Raw genomic sequence first — 21,036 nt, forward strand, 5'->3', positions numbered from 1 at the left:
ACAGTAATATATTTTCTAGAGGGAGAGGGATAAACAGGTTTGAAATCTAATTGTATGAGGTACACGGGAATCACAGTACAGTATCCAGCATCCTTAATTGAGATATTAACCGGTCTGGGTATTGATGATTCCTTTGTGACACAGCATACAGAGGACGTCCTCTGTCCTGCTAATGATCCACAACTGGCAGAGAAATAGGAACCTGGCCGACCCCGGGACGCCTCCCTTACACTGGGATACCTGGTCATGGCCTTCCCTTGACCGCCATGGAGGCTATTTTTAACCTAATTACCCTTTTCCCACCCTGCTTAAAGCCTTGGCTCTCTGAATAAATTATGTGTAATGGAGCCCCTGTCTGTACACAGATCTTTACATGCAAGGGCCCGTGGTGAATAATGGCGGTGGAGCATAGTTTTAGCCGCTCTAATTATACTTTGGGCTCCTGTTCCTGTAATAACAGCTGCTGATTTATTCATGGAGTTTGCCATACCTCCTCTTTAACATTTAATGGCAATGGATCTTCTCCAATTAACGATCCTTGCCCTTAATCTGGCTAAAGAACACAGCACGTTAGCCAATGCTGTCGTTGGCTGTGACAAAATTCCAGGGGCACTTTACCCCTATTTGATTGTTTATCTTCTTTCTTTTTGTGCATTTCATTTTGATGATTTTCATTTCTCCTCCAGACGTGTGGGGAGTGACAAACTCATGTCTGTATGCGATGGGGGAATATGTATTTTCATCCCTCTGAATAAGAGGGAGATGAGGAGCAGAGCACTGAGGCTTCTGTTGTGTGATAGGAATCACATAATAGACTGGCATACAGAGAGCTGTCCGTCAAACTCTCCCAGGAGAGCCAGGACAGCTTCTGAAGAAAACAAAGGCAGGTTTGAGGCAGCCAGGGTCTATGGGCAAACTCCCTCTCTTTGCCTCCCTCTCCCGTTCTCTTTGTCTCTCTGCTTCTCTCAGTCATTCACCACTGTGACTAGATACAATGGCGAAGGGGATCGTGGTGCTGAATACGGAGTGGGAGGATAATTCCCTGTTTCTGATTACAGCAGATGTCATTTGTGTTCCCTTGAACTGTTGCATCCTTGCATCCTGTGCGGCTCTAACTTGCAGTCCCATTGTGTCAAACATGTACCCTGGCCTCTGTGTGTCTGCTCTTGGCAGGGTTTATACATAAGCTTTGAAAAAAAATGGAAAAAAATTCAAATTTACATGGCATTTGCACAGAGTTGATTGAGTTTTATCCACAAAGTATGAAAATTATGGAATTTTCCTGCTACACTTTGTCTATGTTTCCTTATTATGTTTTTTTTCTTTAGACTGTCCTCTCTTGTCCTTCGTATGATGTGATTACTCCCTCTGAGCAAATGAATTACACGATTTTTACTTACATTCGCTCGGTCTTGTAAGGCTGTCCATCCATGCTTTCCTGGCATTACGATTTGTCATAGTAATCAGAAATGGCCCACCTCTTCTGAGGAACTAGGCAGTAAAATGAATCTTCTCTTACTGCAACCAGAGAGCTTTTAACCCCCTAGACATTTGTAGCGTACAGTAAAGTTTCATTTTACTGTGAGCTTGTCCCACTAAATGGGTAGCAGCATTATAGGATTGGTGTTCATTTATTTTGAATGGCTTTTACGATTGAGTCCAGGCTCTCTTGGGATTGGATACTTTTATTAACATTGACGAAAAGCAAGGGAAAATGGTGTGTTACATACATAACATTATGTGGAAACCCAACACCACATGGTAACTGCTAATCTTTTTGTCTATTTGAGTTTTTTTGACACCTGATCTATAGCAGCCACGGATGATAGAGAGGCACTCATACTATCAGTTAGGGTGCATTGGTAGCAAATGCAGCAGAAAGGAATGTCATTGTGACCCCAAAAGTTACCCCAAAAGTAGCATGTAAACTTTCATTTTACTTAAAATGACAAGATGATTGAAATAAGAAATCCATCTCTGCTTTTCCCATCTCGGTTCTGTCCTCTGCAAGTAGCTGTCTAGATGGTGTGTGTTTGAACTGTGTGACTCAGATAGCTGGCTAATCACCAATGAGCTGCTGCAGGCTTGCTTGGTTAAGGGATCAAGAAGAGAATAGCAAAGGGGTTCAGCCAACACCAGAGACAAGCTGCCACTGGGAAAATGATAACAGTATCTGCTTACTGTATATGAATTTCTGCACAGTGTTGTTATTTTACCCAATTCTTTCGTAATCTCTCCACTTATTCATACCCTGTTTTTGCAACCTTTGTTTATTCACACTTCTTCTCCTCCTGCCTCCATCTCTCCAACCCATTCTTAGTCCCAACTCACCAAATTTGGCTGGTCTGATGATATACAAGTAAAAAGCACCCGTTAGCTTCTGTATAAGCTAGACCCACCTAGCCTTCAACTGCTCGACTTTTTGAGATGACGTAGTATAAAGGGTGACAAAGTCCATGTAAGAAGGAGGTCGGGGTGGATGGATGTGTCAAACATACAAAGGACTTTCACCCAGGAGAACACTGTTTGTGTCCCATTTGTAACCATAAATCAACTTATTTTCACATTATGTCCGAAACCTACTTAACCTAAGTTAAGTTACGTACATAACATACTTAATTAAAGTTACGTATGCAAGTTACGTAACAAACTTACTTATTTGAATCCAAACCATTATCTTATCCCAAACTTAAAGAAGCAGTTATTTTGCGAGGGGTGCTGCCTAAGCGGCTGGATGTGACAAGTTGGATGGGAGAATGTGTTGGTCTCTCATTCACTAAAACAAATATATTTCAGAGGGGGTACTCCAAACAACGGTCACAAATTGTTTTCTTTTTATGATGGGGGTTTTGTTTTCTTTGCCTGATCTGTGTTTGGCCGTGCAACCGTCCAGCTAAAGATCCGCTGTGATCGACCAGCAGCAGTGGGTCATGCCTCATTTAGGCCACTTTAAACATGTCAAGGATCTTGTTGATGGTAGCTTACATTGAAGTGTGCGTATGTTACGAAGTTGTGCCTTGTGAGGAGTCCCTGCATGGGGCACAACCATTCCAACATACAGCCAGTGTCTGCATGTGTGGGTTCTATTCAGTGGGCGTAAAGACAAGACCTTATAGCAACATTTGTGATAAAAACCAACAGAAAGAGCTTGTAGGAGACGTTTATTTAGACCACATGAAGTCACAGAGGAAACGGCAGCACACTCACACTACATGTGGAGGGTCTATATGGTCTCCCGGGAGACATAACGATACAATGGTGTTCTGTCCGGACTCCATCGACATGTGCGATGCCCTCAGAGAGTCAGTGAGTCTGCTAAAGTAATTGAATCAACAGTGTATCCATTATTACTGATAGTTTCCTCCACAGACGTTAACATTTAACAAGGCTTCACTTGCACATGTTCAGACATCCAACTTGTTACATGTGACAGCAACTTACTGCACGCTGAATGGAGGCAGAATAAAGGGGACAGAAAATCAACCAGGCTGCTTGTTTACCAACTGGCGGGTAAGGTAAGAGCTCCGGGGAACTGATGGACGCTCCCTGACAAAATGAAATACCAATACCTGAGTCGCGCTCCACTTACATGCCCTAAACAAACCCCTGGCAAGCATTGGAAAAATAATTACAGCTTTCCAGGGCCTGGTAACAGTGTTGACTGTTCAACATTCACTTTGCTTTCCACACAGGTGGTCTATCAGCTTATCCGTCGGTACCATGTGAGTCCTTTTAAGGTGATACTTTGTTTACAAATAGGATATTTACTGTATGAGCTACTCCATTTAGCTACTTTGCAATTACATATCAAGCCATATAGCCATAGATTTGTGACATGTACAATATAAATGTTAATTGTATGTACTTTGTATAATTCGCCAGTAAGGTATATTTCACTGGTCCTGTGTTATGAAGACATTTTCTGACTTGCTCATTCTAAAGTGTGTATTGTGCTGCTTTGTGCAGTAAATATGTTAAAGATCCCATGAGATGGTGTTCTTTAGATGCTTTTATATAGACCTCACTGGTCCCCTAATACTGTATCTGAAGTCTCTTGTATATAAATGTGCTGTATTTATATATAGACCTTAGTGGTCCCCTAATACTGTATCTGAAGTCTCTTTTATATAGACCTTAGTGCTCCCCTAATACTGTATCTGAAGTCTCTTTCACAAAATTCAGCCTTGGTGCAGAGTTACCGCCACCAGAGCTAGTTCCACAAGGAGCTTTCCTTAGGATGTGCCCTTTCTGAGTCTGTAGCTTTTGAGGAGGCAGGCTGGGGGGACGCATATTCATGTTAAAACACTCATAAAGTGACATTTTCATGCCATGGGACCTGTAATCTATTTGTTTCCATGTGTTCTAGCTTTGTTCTGCAGGTGTTCTGTGGCAAGTCATGTTTTGGTGGTTTTCTCCCATCAGTCTAATCAACATATGGCCGGTAAAAGAGCCTTGCTCTGCCTTCATGATGAGCTATTACCTGCTATCTAACATCTGCAAATGCTACAAAAGATCGCAGCTGTGAGAAGTTGTTTGGACTAGTGCATACAAGAGGATGGTGTTGGAAATGAATGAACTTAGATTTGCTTAGTCCAAATGCCATCACCTTCTCTTTTACTCAGCCTCTCCAAGAAACTAAGAGAGAGAGCAGTGAGAGGGCCACCTACGGAAACATTTGGGGAACTTACAATAGTTTAGTTTAACACTCTGATCGCTCTGGTGCTGTTGTGCATTGCTATCTTTGATATTGGCCCATTTATATGTATCATCTTTCAGCCATGTAATTTAACTGTGCAGGCACAAGAACAAATGTTGATTTATAATACTCAACAGGAAAATGTCTGAGGAAAGATATAATACTATGTTCTCATTTCACACACTTCATGGGCCAGGCAACGGGATCATTTGTTTTTCATGTTAATTGCCAGATTGCACCTTCTCTCGGCTTGCCAAGTGTGCCACATACCATCATCCCATATGAAACGGGCAACACAATGAGCTCAGAGATAGTGGATTTAGGTCACCTTTGTGGATGAGTTAGAGTCACACGCTGTTAGTCTGCTGGCCTCAGTGACGCCATTTCCTCTTTCCATAGGTTCGTCAGAGGTTGGACCCTCGCTGGGACTGAAAAAGTCCAGCTCCCTTGAAAGCCTCCAGACGGCTGTTGCCGAGGCGTCGATGAACAGTCAGATCAATGTTAACAGGCCGCGCTCGCGGATCGCTAGGGGCCGCGGCTGCAACGAGAGCTTCCGAGCTGCAATTGACAAATCATACGAGAAACCTGGGGTCCCAACAGCAGAAGAAGAGAACATCATGGAGACATGTGAGTGTTCAGACATAAGTGATTCTTACAGGGTTTTGGTTTTTCATAGTTTTCCAGTATAATGTGTGATATTATATACTGTACAATAGCAGAGACAGTAGATCATTGCAAAAAAATTCAGTCAGGGAAATGCAGGCCAACTCAATAATGCTTCCCAAAGCTTTTTCAGGATGGCAGGATTCAATCCCATGTTAACTAGGTTAGGGATCCCCTTTTGCTGAAGAAATGTGTGTGTCATAAAGCACCTCTGCAATAAGCGTCTAGGTTACATACTCATTAATATTCACATAGTTCATGTTGAGTGGAATTGTCAGAGACTGTGGCAGCATGTTTTCCCAGGAGAGAACATACTCTTAAAGTGCATTGCCATGTTTTTAATCAGAGTGCACATAAGGAAAAATTCAGCTGTTTACAGCCATAAGTCAGACTAGCTTTGCAACCATTTTACATGCAATAGCTTAATATCACGTAATTTCATTTAAAATGATTATAAATAAAATGCATGTCTCTGCTGCCAGTTAGTTTTGGCACATAGCACTGCACAACTTTGCCAGGATTCCTCACATTTGTTCCTGCGTGCATGACTGGGATAGAAAACCAGAATAACCTCACTTTGTTCTAAACTAGGAAGACAACATTAGAAAGGAAAGAAATGCCAACTTCCGTTTGAGTGAATATATCCATCCCTACTGGGTGTTTGATGACAAAAAGACATGAGTTCAGGATAGAGAGACAGCCGTCTTACGTTTTTGTGACAGGTAATAACACTGCAACACCACAAGAGTAATCACCAGATATAAATTTCCATTCACCATTAAAGGATTCCATTAAAAGAGCTGCAGGACATTTGAAAAAGAGGGAATTATTTGCCTGAAACGCTTTGTTCTCATAAGCTCTGTCGGCAAGCCACTAAATACAGTCTTATCTCGGCAAAGAAAAATGGGGAAAAGCAACCGATTTCCCCTGCCGTGGTATATTGCATTCTCCCCCCATGATATTCAAATAACTCTGTTTTTCAATTTAGATAAAAGCAGCCAGTCCGTGCTCGTCACTGAGGTTAATAGTCAAAGTTGACAGATAAGCTGCTGCTTCCTCTGCTCCCAGACTTTTATTTACATAAAATAAGAATGCCGCATCACCTAAAGAAAATGTGTCCCCACAAGATATCCTGCTGGGCAAAATGCACTTTCCCTTGTGCTACTTTGTGTTGCAATGTTTGTGGAAATAAAAAAGGACAAAGAAAAATCTGCTCTGCTGAGCAAAAATCCCTTCTTTAATGTGTTGAATAAGACTGGCCATTTTACTTGTCTGTCATAACCTTCACTGACAGGCCATCTTAAAAGTCCTTGATTATTAAATCAGGAAAGTTTTATGGTAGAGTTTTGCTAAAGTGGCATCATGTTTCCTGTGGTTGTCTGTCTCTGCAAATTATCTTTCAGTGTCCTGACACTGTTCCATGAAATTGCCATGGACGGCCTCACCTTTAGAAGTCTTTTGTCTGTTGTGGATCGGAGATAGCTAGGTTTCCTGTCTTGCTTTATTTGAAAGACTAAAATTAAATGTAAGATGACAAAATTGCATTTAAATTACGTATACCTTTTTGTTTGAACTCCTCTATAAGTCAATATGAGGCAAACAATGTACACACATAGGACTGGGCAGTATATCAATATTTTACAGATTATTATTTATTGATATATGAGACTAGATATTGTCTTAAATTTCCCATGCCCCCTTGGCATGGAGAAAATGAAAGCTGGGCCGATTTGGAATCCACTAAGGCCTAAATAAAAGGGACTTCAGATACAGTATTAGGGGACCACCAAGGTCTATATAAAAGGGACTTCAGATACAGTATTAGGGGACTACCAAGGTCTATACAAAAGAGACTTCAGATACAGTATCAGGGGACCACTAAGGTCTATATAAAAGAGACTTCAGATACAGTATTAGGGGACCACTAAGGTCTATATAAAAGAGACTTCAGATACAGTATTAGGGGACCACTAAGGTCTATATAAAAGAGACTTCAGATACAGTATTAGGGGACCACTAAGGTCTATATAAAAGAGACTTCAGATACAGTATTAGGGGACCACTAAGGTCTATACAAAAGATACTTCAGATACAGTATTAGGGGACCACCAAGGTCCATACAAAAGAGACTTCGGACACAGCATTAGGGGACCACTGAGGTCTATATAAAAGCATCCAAAGAGCCCAATGTCATGGGATCTTTTAACTGTGTTGTCTTTTCCTGTTTGTAAAGGCTGAATTACAGGAAAGCAATGTCCTTTTCTGAACTTACACTTGCACTAGCAGTTTTATTTTTTGCTTTTACCCACTTTGTCATTGTATCCACATTACTGATCATAAGTTATCATTGCTCATTGGGTAAATGTTTTGTGTAAGCACCAATAGTCAACCCTAACATACCGCGCAATATCACCATCGATGGATTTGGTCAAAAAAATAGTGATTGATTTTCTCACACAGCTCTACACACACATGCAGTGCGTCCACACTTAGCATAACACATGGCCGTTGCCCTCTGGGACGGTCTGGATTACAATGTTTAGTGCGTTATCTGCAGCTTGGCCTCATTAAACTTTAGCAACATTAGCACTGCTAATCTCAGTAATTTAAATAGCCAGATACAGCTCACAGCTGCTATTTGCTGCCATTGGTCTTAAGTGAATGATAAGCAGGCAGCAGATTGAGTGATAAAACTGATATCCTGAACCTGCTTGCAAATTTGTGGAGGTGGAGAAAGGAAAGGAAGGGGCTGCGAGCGGCGATGAATTGCATAATTGAGAGGGTTTAAGCTGCTGGGTTGCTCTTTATTCCTGTCGAATGTTGTGATTCCATTTCAGTCATTTCCTCTGAGATGGAAGCTAAAAGAAATAGCTGATAGAGAAAATAAACCCCACTGTTCCTTGAAATGTGAATCCAGCGGCTCCAACCACCCATGGCCTGTCTCATTCCGTATACCTAAAATCTATAATGGTCTATCTATAGTCGTCTTTCCTCACGATAAGCGCTTTCCTATCGTCCATCAAAGGCAGAACTCAGACGACGACAAGCAAGACTGTAGTAAGCTGTAATCTGAAGGACATCTACCTCACGCTTCACAGCCAGAGATAGAACATTGACAGGAGCTATGGCGACTGCAAAGTGCACCACATTTTGCAATTAAGATCCCTGGGAGCCATTTTCAAGATTATTCAAATGTATAATTACTGACAGATTAATTACATTTTGCACATCAGTTCTGATTAGATGTGATGGAAACTTTGAGTTTAATCAACCCTACATCACCTAAGGAGTTCGGTTTCAATTTGATGTCTGGGTTGAAATTAGTTGAGACGCAAATTAAGTAACTAGATTCATATGACTATCATTAGAGCTTCCACTTTTTTGTCACATCATTTCTTATATGAAATGCAACAGAAAAGGGAAACAATACTGCTATATTTTGAGCTGTAGAAATGCGAACATCTAAAAAATCGTAGGACTGTCATCTAAGTGAAAATATGTTCAATTTAATACTGTTCTCAACGGGTGTACAATGTCAATATATTCTGCTGTGATGAGGCACGTGAATTCAGTGTGTTTTGTTCAAAGCTGCGATACCTTGTGGGACACAGCTTTTATTTTAATGGTTCATCTGATGAAAGAAGAGATGCTTTGTGACTGATTAAAAAAGGTGGTGGTTGCTGTGTGCTAATTTCAAAAACAGCTTTTGTGATCCACAGGGAGTCAAGTTTAAAGTTTAGTGTCTGCCTTTATTGTCTTCCTTTAATTGTTTCTAAATCCCAGTGTTTGTGTGAGTGTGCTGCTCTCTCTTCCTCTCAATATCTATATTTACGGCCCTCTCCTTCCCCCTTATCGCCTCACTTCAGTGGACGAGGACACGGAGGGAAGTTCCAGATCAGGTCGCGAGTCGATGTCCACCAGCGGCGACCTCATTCTGGGACCTGGGCTGAACGGCAACCTCTCCAAAGATGACAGGCAGAAAGATCGGGACAAGGTTGGGGAGAAGGAAAAGAAGAACCCTGAAAGGGATAAAGAGAAGGAGAAAGACAAAGACAAGAACAAATCCAAGAAAGGCGTGCTGAAGGGCCTGGGCGAGATGTTCAGGTAGGAATAAGATGGAGCTCTGCTAAAACTCTCCCGTGTTGCCCCAAGCGCCGAACGCTATCTGCTTTATTTAATTCCACTCAACATGTTCACCACTGGATCATTCAGAATGCATTCTGTGGATGTTGCCAGTGCTAATCAGGGACCCCCTCTCCTTGAACCCTGTTAGATGGAGGGAGTGGATGGAGGGGAGGGGGAGTTATCGACCTCGAGGGCCTCTGGCACTTTTGAGCCAGATTATTTTTAATAAGGGCAAAATGTTTTATTCATAATTGTGTGTGTGTGTGTGTGTGTGTGTGTGTGTGTGTTTGTTTGTGCCTCTCCTATCCAAACACGCTCTGCATTTGTCAACCAGCTCACAATGTTCAGGGCCCATACAGGTGCTAAAGTGGGAGCTCTGATTTGGTTCTGGGGATAAAAGACATTTGAAGATGATAAAATCGACTGCGGGTTTGAATTGTTGCCCCTGGTTGGTGTTCTCAGTGGCTGTCTCATCATGCCGTTGCAAGATTTCAGATGCGGACTTTCTTGAGAGACCATCGGAGGTGGCATAGCTCCGCTCTCCTCAAGATTTTATTCAACAAAAAGCAAACATTTTCACATTCGTGACTTTGGACCATACACTGTGTACATAGACAATAGTAGAAGCAATGTGCAAAGAGACTGTGGATGGAAATAAACATCCTGCAGGGGGTATCCATCCAGTATCTCTGCCACAAGGAAATTAGTGGGTGAATCACATTAATTATTTCAATTCCATGCACATTTGAATACGGCATAAATTAACGGTGGAGGCGGTGCAGGCCGTTATCGTGCCGTAAATTGTTTTCATGTGGATTAGTTTAATGGGATTAGTTAGCGTATCGCAGCGCACGGCTCGGTAATGAACAATAAAGAAGGTGAGAGTGTTTTGAGGTCACAATTGAGGAATGCGGGGAACTTGCTTATCACCCATTGTTTTGTCTCTTGTGAGTTTAGTTTTTCTTTCTTTGCGTCCTGTGGTGTAAATGCATAATGACTCATAGAGGCAGACATTCTGTGGCGCACAGAGCATGAGCACATTTGTGGAGAGACACCCTTGTTCCCAGGAGTGCACACAGAGAAGTGTGCCGGATTAGTAAATGAAAGTGAAAATTTGAGCCACAGGTTTGACACTCTGTGACATTCAATCAGCGCCGTTGTCAAACCTTTTTTTGAGTGGCTGTATGCTCAGCCTGATAGGTCGCTGCTGGATGATTTTTAGCTGCGCACGTGGGCCCTCGGCATGCCCTCCTCGGCCTCATCATCGTTCTTCATTATCTTTGAGTGCCTCCGCCACTTAAGAGTTGGCACGCGCCAGGCCTCGCTGACACTCCCCCCTGCTTTATGCAGTTAACGCCAGGCCCTGTGCCTCCTGAATACAAGGAGGCAGTCTTCTGAACCAGCATGTCTCTCTGACGCTCAAGCTTTCTCTTTTCTTCTTTCCGCTACTTCTAGTCTTGATACCTCAAACTATTTTCATCTTAAAAGTGTGACAGCTCTCACACCCACACATCTACGCTGTTCTTTTCTCTTCTCTCCCTGTTCCGGTTTAGAAAGTTAGAGATGGCAAGAAACTGAGGTGAGAATGAATGTGTCCCGCTGGATACAATAACTTTTTCTGTAAAGTACAAAATGGAGTGATGTGAAATGCCTAGCGGTCAAAAGGGAGGAGAGGGAAAGTAAGTAAAAGATTTGTTGCGTGTCACACTTTTAGCGATTCTAGCAAGAGTTTTGACAGGGATTTTAGAAGGGGGAAGTTTGAATGTGCATAAGAAAGGGTTTGGCAGTATCTCAACACTCTCAGGTGTGTGAATCATGGATATACATTAGATCAGCAAGTTTCATATGTTAGTGTCTCATCATTGCATCTAGAACTCAAGAAGGCCTTCTGATTTGGTCAATACTTTGTAATGCTTGTCTGTGTGGTTGTCAGTTGCATAAAATGGACAAGCAGGCCCTGGCTTTTTCCTGCATTCCTCACACATGCATGTTGTACACTTAAGTTCTCCCACTATGGAGATTTCAAGGAGTTTGCAGTGCACTGTAATTTGAGCTCATTTGCATGCAGGCATTCGGACGGCCTGATGAACTCTATAGTGCACATCTACTTAATGGACACCCTGATTGGAACTGCATTAACAGAGCCAGGGGAAAGGAGGATGGTCTCATATAAGGGGGGGGGGACCGAAAGTGTACGATGGAAAGGAAGGTGACTGCTTGAAGCCAAAAGCAAAGACTGCAGTGCAGAGCTGGATTCAAACTGCCCTGCCAAAAGGCTGCCAGACTGCCTGTTAAACTGTACCACCCAACAATGAATAGCTTATAATCTTGCGAGTGGATAGCAATGTGCATCCATGCATAGGATAAAAATCCAGCCCTAGGAAGCTTGACATCATTGTTATTTCAAGGATGTCTGCTGCATGCATGTATCACGGTGTCCATGTCTGCATCCAATGGTATATAAAGGAGTGGAGGGCAGCGCATTGTCCCCCGAACAATTGTGTGATTAATTATGTCCTTTCTAGTGGATAACATGGGATCATTACTTTCTGATCTGATCAGGCTTGTTTACATGTTGGAAGCTTTGCCCGTGGCTCTGTTAGCACGCCAGCAGACAATGAAGACTCCCTTCAACATGTCTAATGAGGTGTTGTTTATTAGCTCTGTGACCTCCTCCATCAAGCTCCATCTACATCTCTTGATATGTCAGTGTATGTTTGTGTGTGACCATGTAGGTAAAATACCCATCCGTGGTCAATCATTTTAGAGGTGAATTTTCAGTTGTTTAAACAAAGTGAAAATGCATATTTTAGTGGGTTAATTAGATTCTGAGATGGACATGTTCGCACAGTGTCTGCACATGTATTTGTTGTATGTGAACATCCATCTTCTAATCAGTATGCATTTTAATTTTAATTTTATTAGTGCATTAATGTGTTTTCAACCAGAGTGAGACATTGTAAGAAAAATACAGTAGTATGAAGGAGACAATCGAGTGAATGCTGCCAAAATGGAAGGCGTGGTTAGGACAGGGAATGGGGGCCAGAGAGGTGGGGGCAGGGGTGGATTGGGTGAGGGTGGAAGGAGAGAGGAAGCGTGTGCACTGAAGTGAACTGGGGCACCAAGGGAGAGTGGTAAAGGCGGATGAAAAGGAAAGGGATAGGGGGAATGAGAAAAAGGGAGCTTTTCACGCCGGCAGTCACGGCATCGGGATACTGTCTGCCTGTAGGGAGGATTGAGGATCTCTGGTGATTTTGTACTGTGTGTGTGTGTGTGTGTGTACATGGTTCATTTAAATTTGCGTGTGTGTGTGTGTGTGTGTGTGTGTGTGTGTGTGTGTGCAATGCATGTTATGTGTGTATAGTGTAGATGAAAAGATGTGTTAATGGGCTCTGGCATCACCCTCACCCTTTCTCCCTGGTGCTTTCTCACCCACACACACAAACACAGTTACCCTTACCCTTACCCCCAACTCCCCACCCTCACCACCAATCTGATAAGTGGCATGCCTCACGCCGAGCCATCACCCGACACTGGAGCTCAGTGTGACAGCCGTGCAGCCCCTCTCATCAACCCCCCCCCACCCTCCATCACCCCAGGGACCTTGCCTGCCTGCTCCTCCTGCAGATGCAGCCCCACTCAAGGCTACAAGGAGAGATGGGTGTGGAGTGGAAAGGAAAGCAGTGAAAACTGGAGTGGAGGGATGCTTTCTACCCTTCAATCTTTATTATTCTTCGGAAGTGTGGTAGCATGCTGGGGGTTTGGTGTGTGTGTGTGTGTGTGTGTGTGTTTGTGTTTGAATGATGCCGGCGTGAGTATGCCTATGGATACCATGCCACGAAGCATGATTGCCTTATGTGTAGCATGAGAGTATGTAGTTAGCGTGTTCCTGCGCCGCATCGTGCCTTCAAATGATTCATATAATGATATGATTCTTTCTGCTCAGGTGGGTGTGAACAGCTGATGGCGGGTAAGCCGGTTTGATCATTAGTACACCGGCCTGACACATGTATTAGCCCTGCTTTTTATACACACATGACCAACGCTGTGCCTGATGGATCAACACACACTTTCTATGTATAACCTGCACCTCGTCCCCTCCACTTTCCACACACAGAAAGGCTCACATATGCTTTTAGTTTGGAGACAGCAATTAGCTGCCTCCACACGTGGGCCCTGACATCTGCTGAATGTAATCTGAGAGAAAATGTTAATTGTTCTTTTTTTGCTCTGCCTCACTTATGATAATGTCTTTGCTGAGCTAGTAAAGGCAAGCGCAGGGCACAGCATCAAACCGGAGCTTGTACGTGAGAATGGAGTGAAGAATGTGTGAAAGACAGCAAAAGATAATTAGATGAAAAGAAAATAATCTAACACAGCATGGACTGTGGATTGTGAAGCAAGAATAATCATCAGCTCAGCAGGGTGGTCAGTGATTGGGGAAGTTAATTTTCTAGCCTCCAAGTGGTCAAGGTTTCACTCCCTTAAACTGCCCATGAGCAACAAAGTGACTTCCTGTCAGCTCTAAGGGCACTTTTGTGCTGCTGACCCTGACCTTTGACTTCCCTATGGAGGGGGCTAAAGCAAAGGGAGCCACAGAGTTCCCCTGTGATAGATACATTTTTCAGAGAGAAATAAGTGGTGAACTTTCCCAGCTTTTGGCAGCTCTGCCAAGTGCGAAGTCATACCTCAATATCATCTTCAAAAGTCTGCACAGCCAGAAGAAAAAGCATGTTACCGAGGCCAATCTACAGAGAAAGGGTCAGTTTTTTCAACTTCCTGGGGAAAACATCTGCGTCTTCTAGCTGGTGCAAGATGCCAGGACTTTAAAAGGGTCATTTCTGGGGGGTGAACTCCAAACTACTTCACAAAGATGTGCTCTGAGTGTGACATCCCATTACTTTCTGACAATCATGTACCAAAGAAGCCCAGCGGGGGCCAAACGACAAAGTCCCCCACTGAGAAGATTAGTACCACAGACACAGTATTGACGGCAGAAAGAAAACAGTAAAACAACAAAATTCTTCGGTACGCCAGGTTAAGGCAAGCACAGCTTTGTGTCTAGTGTCAAAGAATTGCATGTCACTGTCAATTTCTGGCGGGTTGAAGCATTTAGATGTAGGGAGAGGCTGAGTGATACGATTAAGGAGGGGGAGGAGTGGATGCTCTTCGACGTCAGGCACCATACAGTGAGAGATGGCCGTTTCAGGCATGGGTGTCTGGAGGGGGGGGCTAGCTGTCCTGCCGCACTTCCTTTGCTTTTTTCCACTCAATGTAAATGTGATTGGGCAGCACTGGGCCTCCATCAGACAGCCCTGAAGTAATTAGGTTTAGAATGATCATGCAGTGCTCCGAGATAGACCTTGAAGCATGGGGTGGGTGTATGTGTGTGTGTGTGTGTGTGTGTGTGTGTGTGTGTGTGTGTGTGTGTGTGTGTGTGTGTGTGTGTGTGTTTGGAGAGGTGGTGTTGCACAATGGAGTTAATTGAATCTGAAATCTTGTCGGCCTGAAATGAGATACACCGATGTCTCCCACGCTGGGTCTCGGGCAGAGGGCTGCAAACATGACTGAATTCATAAAGTGTGTTATTAAAGAGCTCAAATTAAGTGTAGCAGTGCATCCCTCCATACTCTACCAGGCCTGTGACTACTAATGATCCGACCCCAGTGGATCACACCCAGACCCACCAATGGAAAACCAAGAATCGCTTTCTCTTCTCTTCTCTTCTCTTCTCTTCTCTTCTCTTCTCTTCTCTTCTCTTCTCTTCTCTTCTCTTCTCTTCTCTTCGATGTTCCATGTTTCTTAACTTCCTCCCTCTCCGTTTGATATTTGTTTTTCACACTTTGAGACACTTTGATTCCACTTTGATGTTATTTTTTCACTCTGGCCCGCATTGCTTTGATAAATCAGAGAAAGACTGTTGCAATGCGAATCGACTCTCAGAGGACAGACGGATTTGAAAATAATGAGAAAATGTTAAGAACACGTACCAAGATCTGAGACCAGCACAATCCCATTTTGTTTTTCTAAATAGTACAAATGAATCACTAATGCCCCCACCCCTCATAATAAAACATAGAAAATGTATGTTTTGGTCCGAGGAAAGAAACAAAGTCTTAAGTTGAATTCGACATGTAAAGCATTCTTGATATTACAGAGACAGAGGAGAGAAATGCACATGGGGGAACTTATTTATTTCCCCCTATGTGCTATGCAAATGAAGTGGGCTGCCAGCTACAGTACGACTCATTGCTAGTCTGCTCAGCCATCCACCAGGCTTAGCATGTAATGAAATAGAGGCCTTTGGCTAAAATGACCTTTCCCATCCACTATGTTCCCATCTGCTAATGTGTGCACACACCTCAACATGTGAGTGAGAGGATGGGTAGTGGGAGAGAAACAATCACAGTGAAGGCAATGAAGATAAAACATGGAAAATAGCTTTTGAATTACAAAGGTAATATCAATCGATGTTGAATTACACTTCTGATTTCCATCAAAGGCAACCAGTTAAAGGCAGGAATGGTGTTCTTGTTCTGTCAGGATCTGGACATGTGTTTGACATGTAAAGTGAAATTGTCTATCTTTTCCTCCCGCTTTTCCATCTCTCACTCTCTCTCTCTCTCTCTCTCTCTCTCTCTCTTCTACTCTGATCTTTATTTCTGTCTTTGGTGAGAGTGTCAGAGAAATGGAGATTATTTTCATGGCTGGATCGGTATTTCATTCCTCCCTATGTTTGTCTACAAGTAATCTTAATTGGTCTCTCACTGCCATACCAAGATGTGTGAGTCTTTGATTTAGGGAGGGGTGGATGCAAGGCTGATGGAGAGAGGAGGAGTGTGTAATGGTGGACTAAACAGTCCAAACCAACAGATACAGGCCAGTTGATAATTCCAGCTGAAGATCCATAGGTCTGGTTAAATACATATGTACATCCAGCCCAGTATACATAGGATTTACATCCATATTGGCCGTTCATTGGACGCCGACGTTCATTGGCAACGCAGGAAGTACATGGCTTGGTGGAATTCAACGGCATTCTGCGTTCTGCTAATTCTTGATAACAGACCGTTGCTATGTATAACACACCGTTGAACCATCAATTCGCTGTAACAAGTCCGGTTTATTTATCCGGTTTATGTCCTCCAATACAGGGAACAGCAGCAGTTCTGGTGAGCGCCTATAGCTATATCTTTATACAGTCCATGATCACTACATACTAAACTATAAATAAAATTGAATTGCATTGAATTGTTTTACCATCACATCAGTTTGATGTGTGTAAGTGATTCTTTCCAAAAACCCACCTCCTTCCACTCTACTTTGTGTGGTATATTAGCATAACACATATCCCACTCTGTGTCTGCTATGTAAAATGTAATATGGACGTGTGTAGAGGTGGCAAATGATCTTATTGGTTTGAAAAATACTATGTATGCATGCATGCATACATGTATGCACATGGTTGTGTTCTATTTTTTTTAATCTAATTTGCTATTGGAGAACCAGCAGGTTGATCTAACAATAGACTGAAGAGGAGGGTCCAGGGTTATTATTCAACGTGCTTGTGATGAACAGTCACTATCCCTGGGAATCCACGGGGTTCCTACTCTCTCTCATCCTCACTTTACTCACAATTACTGTCACTCCCTCCCTCTTTCTTTCAATATATCCACCCGCATCCCTCTTCCTTCCAAGCTGCCCCGGAGATTCATTGTGGCATTGACAGAAAGACCTCTCCCGTCTCCCCCTGTGAATGCTGGGTAGAATGTATATCACGGATCAGCAGCTCCGCTTGGGCCGGTGTGTGTCCATGCCTGTATTTCAAGTCTTGACGTTTACGAGACAGAAAACCTGCCTCGTTTCTCCCCTCGCCTGTCCTTTAGGTGAGCGTCTTGGAAATCAGGCATTTGAGAGTTGCAAAACACATCTGTCTCCGGACCCATCAGCATGTAAATTAGTTGGGAAATAATTGTAGGAAGCAAAGGTTGTTAAAGCAGAAAAGATTAATGTGTGAGGTAATTGTGCGTCATGACAATAATGGTAAGATCTCTACTCTCACCTACAATGCACGTCCTGCTGGGTATAAGTTGGATGAGGTTAAAGCACCTGTAAATACATCGCCAAACCTATTATCAGTGAAAGTCGCTGGTCCCTGTGAGTTTCTGCACATTAGTGGTATTTGGTACAGCTAATCCAAAATTCAGATTACTTTTCTGCTTTGCTACTTCCACATCCACTTTTGCGGTTGCCATCATTAAAAGAAAATTCCGCGGGCGGCCTCTATAGATTGACCCATGTAGGCTGAGTCCTGCAGATGCCCGGGTTTTAATCTGACCTGCGGCTCTTTGCTGCATGTCATCCCCCATCTCGCCCCTTTCATGTCTATCCACCATCACTATCTTATAAAGGGAAAAGCCCCCAAAAATCATCTTTAAAAAAAAACAGAGAATTCCAGCCAATGTTTATGTTAATCTTGATTGCTATAAATATGTGATTACTTTCGATTGAAAAAACCCGGACCTCAATCTCACAAAATGTATCACCTACAAATACACATGGAACGGTTGTTGTTGTTATGATTTTCACAAAAGCCCGGCTGAACACACTTATCAATAGCAGCTAACAGCTAGCTAGCTCTAGCGGCTAACTATGCAAGCAGGCAAGAACAAGACAGGGTAGGTGAATTTATACAATGTCTGACTTGAGAACACATCTTGGTGTTGCATAAGGGCCCTGTTCATGTTGTACAGACATTAATTCCATTGTGTGTCTGTTAAGAGGCACAAAGGCACTTTAAATCTAGCCCCGTTAACTGCTGTTTCAGCCCAGTGGAAGCTTGTACACGTAGCTGCTGCTAATCAGTGTTGCCTGCTCCGAATCAGGTCGGTTTTTTTTCAATCGAAAGTACTAGTATATGTATAGCGATCACGATTAACATAAAAATTGGCCGGAATCCTCCTTTAAAAGACCTGTGCAGACTTTGGATGCTGTGTTTGCTGAATGCTGAGTTGTTGTGTTTGAGGCATGCAGCACCAGCCTAGCTGAGGATACGGAGCGTGGCACTGATCAAAATGGCCCATTAGGAATGCAGTGTGCTGTACTGTATCTAGGTCACAGCCTGAGCCACCTACAGTAGTTCTTCCACTGAGAAGCCACAGCGCTGTCCCCTCCCCATTCCTCTCTTCCCCATCCCCATCCCTGCATGTGTGTGTGTGGGCTAGGTTGGTTAAGCATTGGCCAAATGTGACTGTGTATATGTCTATGAGTTTGTGAGATCATGTGTGTGTGTCTGCTTCTGCATTTAACAACTGATTATGTGTTTGTCTGTTTGTACATGAAGTGTGAGAAAGAAGGCGCAGGATGATTGTAAGTTGTAAACAATATCAGTAGTTCAAATAACACAATAGGACTTTGCGTGAACACACACACACACACACACACAAAGCATACCCAGCACCTGAACTTCTCTCTGAGCTGCTCAAGTGTTTCTATGTAAATTGTCCTTCAGAAACTCCCTCCTCACTGCGCTCATACACGCTAACAAATGGATGTATGAATGTGTTTGGACTGTTTATTTGTGTTGTAATGAGAGGCTTTAATCAGGGGTGTCAGGGATTTGAAACATTTCTCTGAGCGTGTGCAACAACACCCCTCTCCCTCCACACACACACACACACACACATACACAACTCAGTGATTTATGGGAAACATTAAAGGCAATCATGTTGGGCTGGGCATTGTCCTTTGTGTTGCACAGGCTGTTTGAAATATGGAAAAGCCAAGCTGTCCCTTGATATACAGGCACACACATATAGATAAACACACCCAGACACACACACACACAGATGTGTGTGTACCTGGTATTGCTTTAACGTGAATAATTGGCTTGCAAAGCAAAGAGATGAATGTTATTATTTTAACACTTAGCAAACACAAATCAACATGCTTGCAAGAACTTTTAGTTGTAGATTTGGACTCTCCATCTAACGCAAATATAACCTGATTCAGTTCAACTTTTTAGTTCAAGTTGCTTTGATGCTGACAATGAGAACATGCTCAGCCATTCACTGTGATGCAGCTCAGTGTGTCTTTATTCTCTCTGGTCTCTGTGGCTAGAAAGAACATTTCTTAATAAGAGTGGAGTAACTGTTGCTCTTACTCCAGACACACACATTCACACATATTGGCACAAACAAACATTGGGGAAGTACAATCAAATATTGACAGGACAGGATACCACCGTAAAAAGCCCTGCGGCTCTCTGTGACTGACCATTCTTCACACATATATTTATCTTTAGTCTAAACCCTCTTTCTTGACATACTCCTCCTCTTAAACTTCAGGGGTGTTGATAGTTAAGCGCTCTTCGCCTTTAGCTATCTATGCCTCCTAACAACTAGACCAGCAGCGGAATGTAGTTGTTGATCAGGCCATTGGACACACACACAGACTTGGATAAGAGAAAATAATAGGCTTGAAAGAAAAACCGAGCAAGGCAGGAAGAGAAATTCGGACAGAAAAGCGTGAAGAGGGGAATGAACAGACAGAATACATGACTGACAGAGAGTTGCAGAAATAACAGGAAATACCAACTCTCGTGTCAGGAAAATAGATACATTAAATTCTGAAAACTATTTCCGGAAACGGTGGTATAGCATCATTTCCATGCATCTGTATTTCTGCCGAAAGATCTCCATTTCCATACAATAACCTATTTATGGTAAACAGGGGAGCGGGCGACAGGCAATATTGTCATTTAAATTCAATGATTTAAGATTGGCGGGCATTGTTAAGGGGCGGCTGTGGCTCAGTGGTAGAGCGGTTGCCTGCCAATCGGAAGGTTGGCGGTTTGATCCCCGCCCCTGCAGTCATTGTCGAAGTGTCCTTGGGCAAGATGCTGAACCCCGAGTTGCCCCCGGTGCTGCGCATCGGAGTGTGAATGTGTGTGAATGTTTATCTGATGAGCAGGTGGCACCTTGTACGGCAGCCCCGGCCACAGTGTATGAATGTGTGTGAATGGTGAATGTTTCCTGTAGATGTAAAAGCGCTTTGAGCAGTCGTTAAGACTGGAAAAGCGCTATATAAATACAGCACATTTACATTTACATTGGCGTACAATTCATACAACCGCAAATTGTTTTTCCATTTTCATTACTTTGCTATGGCCATGCAGAGCGTCACTGAAACGGAACATCCTACAACCTGACGGTGCCTTCTTTGCTCAGCTCGGAGACATAAAAGGCGTAGAAGTATCTGGTGAGAATCAGTTTTTCTCTGTCTCGCCCGTGGCGCTGTCCCCCTACTGGGGCTAGGCCTGATGTCATGAATAAATGCATGTCATGCCACCACGGTGTGGGACACTTTCCCACCCGCCATGAACCATTTTGACTCCCATCCTGCCTCCTGTACCTCTCCCCACTGTTTTCACACCATAGCTGAAACAATGTGGCCTGGCTTCTCCCCCCCCCTCACCCACACCTTTCCTCATGAGGATATCGATTGGTTCAGTGTGTGCCAGCCGTTGTCCAATGAGGTGAAAACGCAGAGAT

The 21,036-nt window shown here is 43.2% G+C and overlaps 1 protein-coding gene across 4 annotated transcripts in view; it reads left to right on the plus strand.

The window, feature by feature from the left end:
- Nucleotides 1-21,036, plus strand: part of LOC117937671 (partitioning defective 3 homolog) — a 368,949-nt gene that overhangs the window by 248,833 nt on the left and 99,080 nt on the right. For all 4 annotated transcript variants that reach the window (XM_034861772.1, XM_034861774.1, XM_034861775.1 and 1 more), the window contains 2 exons: nucleotides 5,096-5,323; nucleotides 9,226-9,463. In XM_034861772.1, the coding sequence (XP_034717663.1) occupies nucleotides 5,096-5,323; nucleotides 9,226-9,463 (466 nt within the window). The remainder of the gene's footprint in view (nucleotides 1-5,095; nucleotides 5,324-9,225; nucleotides 9,464-21,036) is intronic.

Source organism: Etheostoma cragini, chromosome 22, assembly GCF_013103735.1.
Source record: "Etheostoma cragini isolate CJK2018 chromosome 22, CSU_Ecrag_1.0, whole genome shotgun sequence".
Taxonomy (NCBI): Eukaryota; Metazoa; Chordata; class Actinopteri; order Perciformes; family Percidae; genus Etheostoma; species Etheostoma cragini.